Source organism: Hemicordylus capensis, chromosome 2 (genome assembly GCF_027244095.1).
Source record: "Hemicordylus capensis ecotype Gifberg chromosome 2, rHemCap1.1.pri, whole genome shotgun sequence".
Classification (NCBI taxonomy): Eukaryota; Metazoa; Chordata; class Lepidosauria; order Squamata; family Cordylidae; genus Hemicordylus; species Hemicordylus capensis.
Window position 1 is genome coordinate 415,162,672 of NC_069658.1, and position 14,045 is coordinate 415,176,716.

Genomic DNA, 14,045 nt, shown 5'->3' on the forward strand with positions numbered 1-14,045 from the left:
ATGGTCAGGTAGGGAGCAATGACATCACTTTGCCCAGGCAAAAGGACTTCAGACCACTTTATGATCTCTTTCTGAACCTCCAGTGCAGCTATAAGGTCCCTCCTCTGGGTTCTAGCTAGCCCCACCCATTCTGCTGAAAATCCTGCCTCTACATGTACTGAAGCAATGCTCTGGAGCGTCCATCTCCTGCAAAGGGAGGAGAAAAGACTGGCCTTGGGGAGGAAGTGGCCAGTGCCTCCTAGTCTGCCTCCCAGCTGAATCTCTCTTCAAATAACCTGCTTCCCAATGGCTAGAGGGAACAGTGCCTGATGTATCCGACTATTAGGAGCCAACACAGAGGGCAAAGTGCAGGACTCCTAGTTGTGCACAAGCAGATCTATGTACAACCACACTAACAAAGCAACAGCTAACTAACTAAATGTTAACAACTATGTTAAAACAGCAAGAACAGTAAAAACTGTCGGCCAATGAAACTAATTGCTGACCAGGCTATTTGGTGTCCAACTGTGACAAGCAATACACGCAGATCTTCAGCAGCTCCTCACCAACTCTCTTCACGATCAATCTCGCCTAACTGAAGATCACTTTAGCTCTTTGTGATTATAGAGGACAATCTGATCTGTGATAAGTCAAGCTGATTCCAATCGTCCCACAAGCTCCTCCACAGTGTCCTTGCTATGGACTACCGACACAGCCAGAGCATGCGCTGGGAGGTGGCACAGGCTGGCCTTACCTTGGTGAGCAGCTGAGAGTAGTAGTCCGGAATGCTGTCCAAGGCAGCATTACCAAAAGAGCCCTTCAGCTGGCTCTTGCCATTGATTGGGCTGCTCCCAAAGGGGGGGAAAAGGTTGAAATTGGCTGTGATCACAGGCTCCATCAGAGGCAGCAGGGAGAGCTCCTAGGGGGCAGGAGAGAGAGAGAGAGAGAGAGAGCAGACTAAATCAGACAGACATACCTTCACACACAGTGATGCAGTCGGACTGTGCAAAGAGAGTCCCTCACAAGAACCTGGGGGTGTGGGGGGGGGGTCAGGGAAAAATAGTTAAATCCAGGCCCTTCTAGATCAGCTTTCCAAATTTCACCTGACAGTGTTTATTGAGAGACAATCAGAGAATTGGTTCACTTACCGTGAGGGCTTCTTCTTACTACTGCATCCAAGGGCATCTCTTTGAGTAGTAGGCTCGTGCCCGAAACATTTTGGAGGCCATTATGAGCCCTCCGAAACGTTTCGGCGCTGGGGACAGTTTCAGCGCCGAAACACCGACGGGGGTAGCACTTTAAGGGCGGGGGAGGGTGTACTCACCCCTCCCGCCACATTCCCCCCGCCGGTGCGCTGCTGAGCGCGCTCGCGACTTCTGGTCAACAGGGGAAACGGGGCGGCAGGGAGGAACGCTGCCGCCCTGAGGGGCTTAAAATCAACAGCGCGCCGGCGGGGGGAATACGACGGGAGGGGTGAGTACACCCTCACCCGCCCTTAAAGTGCTACCCTCGTCAGTGCCGAAAATTTTCGTGCACATCCCTATTGAGTAGGTTATGCTTCTCCACCTGGCTCTCTAAGGCAGGACTATGCAAATTAGTTAGAGTCTTTAAGAGGTGGAGGAGAATGGTCCCACCCAGTTCTTTTAGGCCAAGAAAGCCAAGAGTACTTTGAAGAATAAGAAACACATATTAAAGATAATACAACACACTCAAGCTACAAAAAAATTCCAAAAAATAGTGAACTAACAGTGTCCAGTAAAAAATGGACAACAGTAGGATCCTTGTTTTCTTAGAAATACTCCACAAGGGTCCCCGCAGAGTAGGCACAGGAGCTGAAAGGCGGGTTGAGGGGCCCTTGGATGCAGCAGCAAGAAACCCTCATGGTAAGTGAACCAATGCTCCATTCTCTGCTGCTGACATCCAAGGGTGTCTTCTTGAGTGGGGACATACCACAGCCCTCAGCCCAACTGAGGGAGGGAGCACCACTGGCTACTCCAAAGGAAGGGCCTGTTGGAGTACCTGCCTTCCAAATGCTGCTTGAGCAGAGGCGAAAGGTATTCAGTTTGTAGTGCCTGGTGAAGGTTGAGTGGGCCCTCCAGGTAGCCATCCTGCAAATGTCTGGGACCGGAGCATTAGTAGAATACGCAGCCGAGGTGGTGGCTGCCCTGGTAGAATGGGCAAACACTTCACTGGGAGCCCTAAGGCTCTGCCAGGGCTATGCACGCCTTGAGCCACCAAGCTATAGTGGCGGGAGTAACGCCCTGACCCAAGTTTTGAGGCAAAAATGAAATGGACAACGACTCTGTAGTCCGGATGTGCTTTCGGCATTTTATATATGTCTTCAGGCACCTATGGACATCCAGCTAGTGCCAAGCTTTCTCCACTGGATGCACCGGCTGTGGACAAAAGGATGGTAACGTCCTGGGACATATGAAATGGTGAGACCACCTTGGGATGAAAAAAGGGGTCAGGGATGAGCCTCACAAGAGTTTTCAGAAAAAATACAAAGGTTCTTGTGAACTGAAAGAGCCCGGAGCTCAGACACCCTACGTGCCGATATGATGGCCATAAAAAAAAGCCAGCTTTAGGGTCAGTAGACATAAGGGGATAAATTGGATGGGCTCAAAGAGGGGACTCTAGAGAGCCTTCATGACTGTATGCAAGTTCCATGTAGGGAAATGGTGTATAATGGGGGGGAGGGGGATATCAGTGTTGCCCCCCTGAGGAAGCGCCTCACGTGTGGGTGTCTCAGTTTGGAGCATTTTGATCCCCCTGAAATGAGTTCCACCAGGGCGGCAGTCTGCCATTTCAACGTGTTTACAGAGAGACCTGGTCCAGCCGGTCCTGAAGAAACTGCAGTAGATGCTTCATGGTAGCTGCCCCCTTAGGAACTCCATGTATTGCAGACCACCGGGAGGAATGCCCTCCATGTGTATTGATAGATCCTGTCCATGGAGGGTTGTCTGGAAGCCAGCATCGTCTCAAGCACCTTTTGTGGAGTAGTCAGGAGGCACTGTTCAGTCTCCAGGTAGCTAGCCGTAACCAGCCTGGATCTGGATGTTGCACTGGGCCTTGCTGAAGCAGGTCCACTCTGACTGGAAGTATCAGGTGCTCTGCTTCTGCCAGGTTCTAGAGTTCTGAAAACCAGGGTCTTCAAGGCCAGAACGGAGCTACTAGTATGACCTGAGCACTGAGAAATCTCACTTGATGCAGAAACCAGGTAAAGAGTGTCGTTGGTGGGAAGGTGTACAGCAGATCTGACAGTCATGGAGGCAACAGAGCATCCACTGCTTCTGCTTGCTGGCATAGAAACCTGATGAAAAATCATGGTACCTGAGCGTTGGCTGGAGTCATGAACAGATCCATGGACGGCTGGCCAAAGTGGTCCAATATCAACATGAAGGTCTCCGGGTTCAGTCTCCATTCTCCTGGAAGAATTTCCTTCCGGCTAAGCCAGTCTGCCACCATGTTCAGACCGCCTTGCACGTGGTGGGCTCTTATGGACACCATATGTTGTTTGGCCCGATGGAACAGGAAAACCACTTCTACCTGCAGAGACTTCGACCTGGTTTTCCCCTAGCGGTTCATATGTGCTTTCGCCTTGGTGTTGTCTGTGTAGATCAGTACGTGTTGGTGTTGGACTATGTGTTGGAATGCGAGAAGTGCAAACTGGATTGCTTGGAGCTCCAGCCAGTTGATGCTGTGTTGCTTTTCGGTGGCCGGCCACTTTCCTTGAGCCATTTCGTGGAGGCAGTGGGTGCCCCACCCGTGCTTGCTTGCTTGCATCCATGGTGATGATGACTCGCGGAGGGTCCAGGAACTCCTTTCCCATGGAAAGGTGTGGGGCTGCAGTCCACCATCTTAAGAGATTGTAGCACTTGGAGTGGGAGGCTCACCCATTTGGTGGATTTTACGGCAATCTCCGGGTGATGGGGTAGCAGGAGCCAGTGTAAGGGCTGCAGGTGGAAATGTGCCCACAGAACTGATTCAAAGGTCACCACCACCAGAACCAGTATCCTGGAAAAGGAGAGCAATGTCAGGGACTTCTGTACTAGATGTATTTCTGACTCCAGGGTGGCTCTGCGCTCTGGTGCTAAGAAGAGCTTGTTCCTCAGTGTGTTTATCATGACACCCAGATGTAGCAGTTGGTGCGACGGGTGTAAGTGACTTTTCTCCCTGTTGATCAGGAACCTGTGGGCTTGGAGAACCTAGAATGTGGTGTTGATCCCTCTGGGCAGACTGTAGAGATGGAGATTGGACCAACAAGTCGTCTAGATAAACAAAAATCCTGAACCCTAGGAGTTGGAGATGCACTATGACTGGTGCCAGGACTTTCATGAATATGCGAGTTGCTGAGGAGAGGCCAAAAGGAAGCACTCTGTACTGGTAGTGCATTTTGGTGTAGAGAAAGTGCAGCAGAGAACATATGTTTTGGTGTATAAGTACGTGCAGATAAGCCTCCTTCAGATCTATGGAGGATAGGAAGTCCAGATGGTGCAGGGCCTCCGCAATCCACTTGAGTGATTCCATGCAAAACTTCCATTTTTTATGAGGTATTTTAAGTCCAGAAGTGCCCGCAGGGAGCTATCTTTTTTGGGCATGGTGAAGATGGTGGAATAAATGCCCACTCCCTGTTGGTCCACTGGCAACAGTTCTATTGCCTTTATTGGTACGAGGTGCTGGATCGCCTCCTGGAGACACTTGTGTTTGGAGGGGAGGCGGGAGGTTGGAGTGGAAGCAGTGAGGTGGGTTTTCAGTCAATTCTATTCAGTAGCCCCTCTTGATAGCGTCAAGTACCCAACTATTGGAGGTAGTGTCCTCCAGGTGTGTAAGAGGAGAGGCGAGCACCCAGGGGTGACCTGCCCAAGTCAGGACTGCTGTTTGGCCTGCTTGCTCTGGGCAGCGAAGCTTGCCCTGTTCCCAAACCCCTGGAAATGTCCCAGAAGGGATGTTGAGACCTGAAGCCCCTCTCCCAGCCAACAAAGGAGAACCGAAAGGGGCAAAAGGATTGGAAAAAACGCCTCCCCTGTGAGCGGTCCTGTTTATGCAATGAGGAGGGCATCACCTTCTTCTTGTCTTCTGACTCAACTAGGATGTCCTTCAAGGCTACATCTCCAAAGAGTTTTCCTCCATCAAAAGTTATGGTAGCAAGATTGGTCTTAGAGGTAGCATCCACCTGCCAATATTTTAATCACAGGTTTCGGCAGCGCAGCACTGAAGCCGCCCCTGCCCTTGATGTAAATCTCATGGCATTGAGGGTGGAGTCAGAGATAAAGGCCTGTGCCTTGTGTAATTTTAGCAGGATTTGCCTCAATCATGCCAGGTCTGAGATAGGGTTCTGGATGAGATCATCCAGTCATATGCGAGATGCTCTGGCTACCATGGAGGCGGCTGCTAAGGCTCTCATTACTAAGGCAGCATGTGACCTTTTCATGGCCCCCTCCATGAGCTTGTCTGCAGGATCTTTGAGGGCGGACTCCCCATCCCTGGAGAGAACTGAGCCAGAAATCATTTGGACCACTGGGGTGTCTGTAGGGGGTGTATTAACTCTCCTCCCACCTGGAAGGAATACAATTTTTTGGCTATCACCATCACCTTTTTATAAGCTGTAGAAAAGTTCCATCCCCACTTTGCAGACTCTATGAAATGCTAAGGGATCGGGATTGTCATAGTGTTTGATTTAGGCCCAGGAAAAACCATTGCACTTTTACTCAGGGGCTGGGATTCCTGAGCATTAGGTTGGGTCAAGCAGAGCAAAGTCTAATGACTGAAAAACTCTCTGGGGGGCTTCATAGTCCTCTGGTTCCTGTCCATCTGACCACTCTCCCTCCTCTTGTCTGGTTGTTCAGGGTCTGTTCCCTGTAAGGGGTCCCCAAGAGTATCTCCCCTTGGAATTGGTTCTTCATCTAAGGGAATAACTCGTACCAGTGCCGGTGGGGTTTTGTTTAGGGCATGTTAGGATTCCCGCCTGGGGGTCCCCTAGGAGTTCTGGGTGTAGGCCCCTTGGGGTCTGGTGAATCATGGTCTGAGATTTCAGAGGAATGGGTACTCTTTTCCTTCTGCTTAGATCTCCCCTTTTTTGCTTGCGCTTTTTCTTTGTCTTCTTAGGGGCTGGAGCCTCAGAGACAGAAGACAAAGCACTGGAGGGAGGTGATTGTTCCCTCCTAACCCTTTTTTGCTTTTTAAATTTTAATTGATCATAGCACTCAAAAGAATGCACCAACAGATCCTCGAACCATGAGTGCCAGGTAGGTGGAATATCAGTGGGAATTTGGTTGAGAGATTGCAGCGCTGGAGTGGACTGGGACAGGATAGATCCCCCTGAGGGTCCTGGAGTAGGGATGATAGGGGAATCAGAAGGCCCAAAATGGTCCGAGCTCACCAACTGCATGCCTGCTCCAGCTGCAGTGCTCCTGGTCACCACGGTCCTGGTGGATGAAGTTTTAGCTGCCCCCGGCCCGATCCTGTGCTCCCAGTCACTGCCAATTTTGGGGAAGTGGCCTTGAGTTTTTCAGGGGCTGTGCCCTGCAGGCTGCTTGTGGAGGTCACCTGTGGTTGTGGGGAGCCGGGTTCAGCAGCCATGTGCTCCACAAGGCTTCAGGGAGCGGGCGGAAGCAGTAGTGCTGGATAACAGAAGGACTCTTGTCCCGGGGACCAGGTGGTGGGCAGGGACGGGTTCAGGGCCTGGATCACACCCCACCCCCCACTGACAAAAAACACACCCGACTGAGGAGCTCCAGAGCACTGTCAGCTGTTCAGTGGGGTGCATGCTCTGCTCCAAGCTCTCTCCTCCTGCGGCTACAAGGACACCCTATTGACCAGTTGGAAGCTCCAGAGCACCGCCTGTCAACTGTTTGGTGGGGCGCGTGTTCCACTCTGAGCTCTCCCCTTCCAATCAACAAGCTCGGCTCTGCGGTCTCTGGAGCCCTCTGGCAGGCCCTGCTGGAATTTCCCCTTCTGGATCCTAAAGTGGAGCACGCGCCTGGCTTGTTCCATGCAATGGAGGAAACAGAAAAGGGGCAAAGGAGCCCAGCAATAGTGTGGAGAAGGAAGGGTCGGGGTGGGGGACAAACCAAAGTTCAGAGAGAAAAACCATGAAGCCTGAAAGAGAACAAGAAAGGAAGTTTGGTCAGAGAAATAAGCTGAAAAGAACTGCCTTGGAGCCACACAGGACTAAAAGAACTGGGTGGGGCCATGTTCCTCCACCTCTTAAAGGCTAACTAATTTGCATAGCCCTGCCTCAGGGAGCCAGGTGGTGAAGCATAACCCCCTCAAGGAGACACCCTTGGATGTCAGCAGCAGAGAAACAACCATTGCTAATAAGAGTGAGGAAACCTCTTCAACATGGAAACCTCTTCAACATGCAATATTTGCATCCAGGAACCACAGAGGTGGGTTCAGAAGGGAGAGCAACATTCAGGTGGCACGGAATCACACCATTATCCAGCATCATTTGTATCCCAACCTTCCTCCAAGGAGCCCGGGGGCAAAAGATAATCACATTTTATCCCTCTTGTTCACCCAAGAGAGAACAACGGGCTCAAAGTTACTCAGTAAGATTCAATGTGTGCTCCAAAAAACCTGAAATACTGTTCCCAGCAATCAAGCAATCAATCAGTCAATCAACCAAGCAATCAAATGAGTGGCTCTGGTCTTCCTCCGTGGTCCTCACACAATTTTGATCAGTTTATACATGATTGCTGTATCCTTTAATTTTGACCAAACAATAGGGCAGTTCACACAAACATAAGGAGTTTAAACTAGTTACCCTCGTTTATGAGCTGGGCACACTCCCGTTTTGTACATGAGTGTTAGATAAAAATATGGTCAGAGGTAGAGAGTTTGATTGTGTGTGAAGCCACAACTGATCTGTCCCCAGCTTCTGAACAGAAAAACTGGCAGAAAAACTGTCTTGCCCAGCTGAAGCTTAACAGATGATCAAGCTCCCTGCCTCTGACCTTGTTTTATTGAACACTCAATCGCAATTTGGGAGTGTACCTAGCTCCCGAAATAGGGTAGGAGGAGTCTCCTATCCTAGTAACCATTGTGTGCACCACCCTACTGTCTAAAGGACTTTTTTTTTTTTTTTGGCTTTTTTGTTGATACCTTATAACTTTTGGTCACTAACTCAGTCAACAGTCATTTTTCATTTTCCTTATGCCCAGGACACAGTTCTCCTGAAGACAGAGTAGAAACTGCAGAGCACCTGCCCTAGAGATCTATTCCAATGGCCCCCTTTCCCATTAAGCTTTTCCTAATGTAGTGACTGAAGTTCATCTTGCTTTCACCCAGCAAAATGGGGAAGTATGGAGAGATGTGTGTCATTTCTGCTTGGCCTTTAGGCCCCACAAGACAGCTGTAAGGTGGGTACTACCTGCTTGAGTTGTTTCATTAGGGCCTCGTTGGACTTCACCCCATCCTCCTTGCGCAGCTTCTTACGGGAGTTGGCAAGTCGCTCTCCAGCTTTTTGAGATCTCTTGGGCTTGGGTGGTGGGGGTTTCTTTGCAGCTTGCGCATCCTGCAGGGAGATGCAGCAATGGCCAAAAGAAGGGGGGGGGGAGAGCAAGTGAATTTCTGCTCCTCAACATACTTGTGTGAGCACCAAAAAGCCTCTTTCCCAGGAGGCATCTGCATTTTTATATGATATATTGCTCTATTAAAGACAACAGTGAGGCATCTGAGTGCCCCCTCTTGTTTCTGTTTCCTAGCGGTGCCACCACCTTTTTTTCCTTTTGGTAACCAGAAAACCTTACACTTCAGTTTGAAAACAAAACTTGGAATTCCTGGAAGAAGGAAAGGGACGTGCAAAGTCCAGGAATACTAAGGGATAATGGCAGCTCAGGAGGAAGAACCTAAGAGGGGGCAGTGGCCCCATTGCTCAACCATGTACTAGAAGAAGTTCCAAAAGGCCCCTTCTGAACACCTTTAACATAAGAGAAAACCTAAACACTTCCAATCTTTTTTCTTTCACAACCATGAGAGAACAAAAATGTTCCTTTGAAGCATAAAGAATAAGCCAGTGCTCCTTATAATCCATCAAAGAAAGGAGAAAGCCACCAGATTGTAGAATGTATGGTGGACTCACATGGATCACTGCGCTCCATGGCCATGGCTGAGCAAGAGGGTGGGCTTTCCACAGACCATACTAGTACTTAAAAATGAAACTGCCACATTGACCAATAATGAAGAGTCAGCCGTTAAACACAGTGCCCAAATGCTCTATTTGCATCACAACCCCCTCTCCCTTTCTGCTCACCTCTCGTACATCTGGTGCTGCCTGCAACCGACCCTCCATGCCAGCAAGCTTGCCATCCACATGCCCATTGACGTCACCGGAGCGTTGCGTGGCAAGGGTCACGTTCTTGGCCCGCAACAGCTTCTGCAGCAAGAGGTGGCCCGCTTCAGACCGGGTGAGACTATTTGTGGTAGAAGGGAGAGTGGCTGAGACCGTGGTGGCACTGCACACAGGTTCCCCATTTGCCTCATGCTTGATGGGCTCAGCACTGCTCATCAGGGCGCAATGGGCCGTTTCTTCCTTAGGCTCCTGCTTGATGCAAACCAAGGGAAGATTACCCAGGGGCGGCGGGACCCTTTCAGCTGGGGGAGAAGCAGATTCCACCACCTGCCCGTTGACTGCCCCTTGCTCCGTGGGGTCTTTGGCAGGGCACTCCATGTCCCTGAGGCTGCAGGTGCCAGGAACCATCTCCCCTGTGCTGGGGATAGCAGGCGTTCGGTCAGGGGGCATCAGGGGACTGGGGGTCGCAGGCTGGGTTTTCTGGGTGGGCGTCAGTTGTTGCTCTGGACTTTTAGCCAGGAGCAAAGGGGACGGTCTCTTTGGCTCTGAAGGGCTAGGATGCTGCTGCTGCAACGGCACAGGTGCTGCCACACCAGCAACACTCGAGGGCACAGGGGAAGCCTGAGGGATGGGAAGCCTTAGCACTCCCTGCTGCTGCTGTTGCTGCTGCGGACTGCTTGTTGCCTGCTGGCTCACTGGCACTCTCTGCTGTTCCACGGAGGCAGTGAACCCCTGCTCTGGACGAATCTGGAACACCGCAAGAGGTGACTGCCTCTGTGGCTGTTGTCCCACAGGGCCTGGCAGAGAGAGCTGTTGAGCAGCGGACTGGCCTTGGTCAAGTGGTGCCTGGACCTGGGCTTGGGCCTGCCCCGGGTAGGGGCTGGCTTGTCGCAAAGCTTGGCTCTGCTGCAGCAGGTTCTGCTGGTGCCGTTGCATCAGCAGGGCTTGCAACTGCTGTTGCTGCTGGGGAGTGAGGTTCCGTAGCTGGGGGTTCTTGGAGATGACACCCTGAAGCTGGGCGCGGATCTGGCCCATCATAGGGCTCGATAAGATGCTTTGGCCCTGAGGGGATGATTGCTGGACCATCATGCTTTGCTGCTGCTGCTGGGTTGGCACCATCAGCCCTGGTGTCTTGGAAGGCCCAGCTGAGCTCTGAAGGCGCTGCTGCTGCTGCTGCTGCTGCAGTTGCCCTGGCAAACCTTTGGAAGGTTGCTCCAGGCTCTGGCCCACAATTCTTTGCTGTTGGGCCATGATGTTTTGCACCTGACCTTGCTGCTCCATCTGCTGGTTTAGCAAATGGGAGGCCTGAGTTGCATCTCGATGCTGCTGCTGCTGCTGCTGAGACACCTCTTGCTGCAGGATACTGTCCATAGGCAGGTGAGTCCGCATTGGCTGCTGCAAGAGGTTGCTTTGTTGCTGCTGCTGCTGCTGCAGGTGACTGCTTTGCTGCTGCTGCTGCTGCATCCGTAGCTGCAGTGACCCCAACGTGCTCTGCTGCGGAGGGCCCAGGAGAAGGTGCTGGGCCTGGCCCAAGTCGGCTGGCTGCTTCTGCGGCTGCTCCCCATGCTGCTGAAGCATCAGCTGAGACGGCTGCTCCTGCAGAGGGGCTCCATGGCTTGGCATCCCCTGCGGCTCCTGGGCCCCCATCTGCTGCAGCTGCCCTCCCAGGTCCTGGCCCACCAAATGGGATCGAAGCGGCTGTTTCTGCAGCACACCGTCTGTCCCCTCCGGAGGCAGCATGGGGGTGCCGCCTTCGGGCCCTCCTCCTCCCTGCTGCTCCTTGACAGCCAGGCCCTGCTGCGACGGGGCTGGCTGCATTCCCTGACTCAAGTGCAGCGGCTGGTTCAGAGACCCGTGTGGCGCAAAGTGCTGGATGGGCTCTGTGGCGAGGCCCTGACTCTGACCCAGGACGCCTGGCTGGGAGGCCTGCCCCAGCAACCCCGGCTGGGACCCCTGCCCTTGCCCCAACGCTCCCTGCTGGGCAGCTGGCCCTTGGCCCAGGAGTGTCTGGTGTTGAGCGATTGCGTTCTGCTGCTGCTGCTGCTGCTGGCTCAGCAACGTCCTCTGCTGCCCAAGCAGCCCCGCTTGCTGCTGCGACAAAAGAAGCCGATGCCCCATCATCCCTTGTGCCTGCTGCTGCTGCTGCGTCAGCTGCTGGGGAGAACCCAGCGTCCTGTGCTGCGGTGGAGCCAACAGCATTTGCCTCTGCGAAGCTTGGTGGCCCATCACCCCTTGGTGCTGCAGCATGGAGTGCCCGAGCATGGCTTGCTGCTGCTGCTGCTGCTGCTGAGGAGAGAGCTGCTGGACCATGACTCCCGGCTGGTTGTTGAGCAGCCCTTGCTGCTTGGGGATCAGGTTCTGGCCTGGCTGGGGGGTGGGCGGTGGCGGAGGGGGCTGGGCCATCAAGCCAGGCTGGCTTATGGTGCTTTGTTGCTGTTGCACTGAGACCTGCCCCATGAGGCTCTGCTGTTGGTGCTGCTGCTGCACCACTGAGACCTGCCCCAGCAGGCTCTGCTGCTGTTGCATGGCCATTTGTCCCATGAGGCCTTGCTGCTGCTGCTGCTGCTGCATAGACACTTGTCCTAAGAGGCTCTGCTGCTGTAGCTTCTGGGCAAGCTGTAGCCTTTGCTGCTGCAGCTGTCTCTCCTGCAAGACACGGTTGCTGGAGAAGAAGTTGTTGGAGGTTGCACCCCCTGGTGGCGGCGGCTGCTGCTGCTGCTGTTGTTGCTGCTGCCCCATGAACGATAAGCCCTGTTGTACTGCCATGGTAGCACCTTGAGGGAGGCGCAAGCCACCCGCCTGGCCAGCTAGCCCCTGTGGCCCCTGCTGGAGGCCATGTGCAGAAAGCAGCTGGCCAGGGAGCTTGGCCATGAGATGGGGACTTTGCGAAGGGCTGAGGGCCAGGACGGTGGAGGATTGCTGCTGGTGCTGCTGTTGCTTGTTGCGGTACTCAGCCATGAGGTTGGTATGCTCCTTCTGCTGCTTCCGGACCTGAGAAGACAGGGTGGTGGGAGGGAATGTTAGTGCAGCAACCAGTCCACCTACCCCTTCCCCCTGAAGTGAACTATTCGCTTCTCAGCACCCAACACCCTGTTTTGAAGGTCACAATGCCGTAAGATCTTACATTTATGCAGCGGGCGAGAGGCCAAGGCTCAGTGGCAGAGCACATGCTTGCTATGCACAAGGACTCCTATTCAATCCCCAGCATCTCCAGTTAAAAAAGATCTCGGGGCTGGGTCCCTAACCCTTGGAAAAAGCAGCGCCAGAGTGGACAATGCTGAGTTGGCTAGACCAACAGCTGGTCTCATAGGCAGGCAGGCAGCTTCAATATAGAAGGATGGCAGACAGAGTGCCTAAATAGTTCAGGTGGGTCATTCAAAGAGCACTCTGTTTTTATAAGCTCTAAACATTCTAAATGCTTATAAAATCCAGACTACTGGAAATTTTTGCTGAGCACTATAATCTGGCCAAACTTCAGAATCATAAATTGAGAAATGGCCATGACACAGCAGTTTAAGTATTTTTCCCCCTTTAGTGCAAATTTCTGTTTACAATCTTTTCACCCCATGGCATAAATAACCTCTTTTGCCCCCATACCCCTTTAAATACATCCAATAGAACAGATACTTTCCTTTCCTGTTTTTTTTTAAACCCATTGTGCATTTATCACACTTAAAACCTCAATACAGGTTGAGGCATTTTTGCAAATGCCTCAAGTCAAAGCATTTTTAGGAAGGGCAGTTAATGTAACCCATCCTCAATGCCCAATTTGAGCTTTCTGGGTGGAGTCTCTTCCTTAAAGAAAAATGTCCACCGCCACCAGACTGCGGATGAGGCTGGTCAATGCCCCCCCCCCCCCCCCAAATAGGATAGGGAAGATTGGTGGTGGCTGAAATGCTCTGAGGGTCATATGTGCATGAATTTCTATTTTTGGTTTAATTTGGTGGTATGTGAATATGATGATCTGGAATTATGTCCATGAGAAGGTTTCCTCCACTGGGATTCCTACTCATTGTTTCCTATGAGTACTAACAGCACAACGCTAAGCTTGCTTACCCTGAAGTAAATCTGAAGGCCAAATTATTTAATATGCTTATCATGTGATGTGATTTGACAAAGAAAAAAATAGCTCTAATTTGTTCCAATGGGAGCTTTTTTATTCAGTGCGAACAGCAGTCACTAGGGGGCAGAGGGTTAAAGCCCACCACACACACACCACTTCTGAACTGGACTGGGGCCCTGGCTATTTACATATGAAAAATAAAGTGCACAGATCCCAATCATGCAGTAGGCACCATCAAGTTTGGGCCTTAGTTCAATGATACTCTAGTAAGTGGCCGACATCTAGACTAATTTACTGAATAGTACTACTAATGTCTAAAGGGCTACTTAATTTCGACAGAACAACTCAGGAATAACTTAAGTTGATGTCAGCCGGTGCATTTATGATTGCAGCCCAAGCTGAGATAAAGCCACAGGTTCAAAGAACATGAGAAAAACCACAAAACAGTTCTGTCCACTCCCACACACCATGGGTAGAATTTGTTGTGGATACCAAAACACCCAGGGCAAGCACTAGGGGTCTGCATCGTTGGGCAGCTGCTAAGGGTCCAGAGCCCTCAGAAGGCTGATGGCCAAGACACCTCTATGCCCACAGTCTTCGTGTAGTGTCAGTGGAGCAACTCTCTTGGGAATCCACCCAGGTAGGAGGGGACCCATGGAGGACAGTTTGTCAAGGGACTATGCAACTCTGAGTCTTTCCCCTCCAGTG

General features: G+C 51.9%; 1 protein-coding gene across 7 annotated transcripts in view; it reads right to left on the reverse strand.

Moving 5' to 3' along the window:
- Window positions 1–14,045, reverse strand: part of KMT2D (lysine methyltransferase 2D) — a 133,699-nt gene that overhangs the window by 17,068 nt on the left and 102,586 nt on the right. For all 7 annotated transcript variants that reach the window (XM_053290869.1, XM_053290871.1, XM_053290870.1 and 4 more), the window contains 3 exons: window positions 9,236–12,265; window positions 8,354–8,497; window positions 734–898 (listed from right to left, as the gene is read on the reverse strand). In XM_053290869.1, the coding sequence (XP_053146844.1) occupies window positions 734–898; window positions 8,354–8,497; window positions 9,236–12,265 (3,339 nt within the window). The remainder of the gene's footprint in view (window positions 1–733; window positions 899–8,353; window positions 8,498–9,235; window positions 12,266–14,045) is intronic.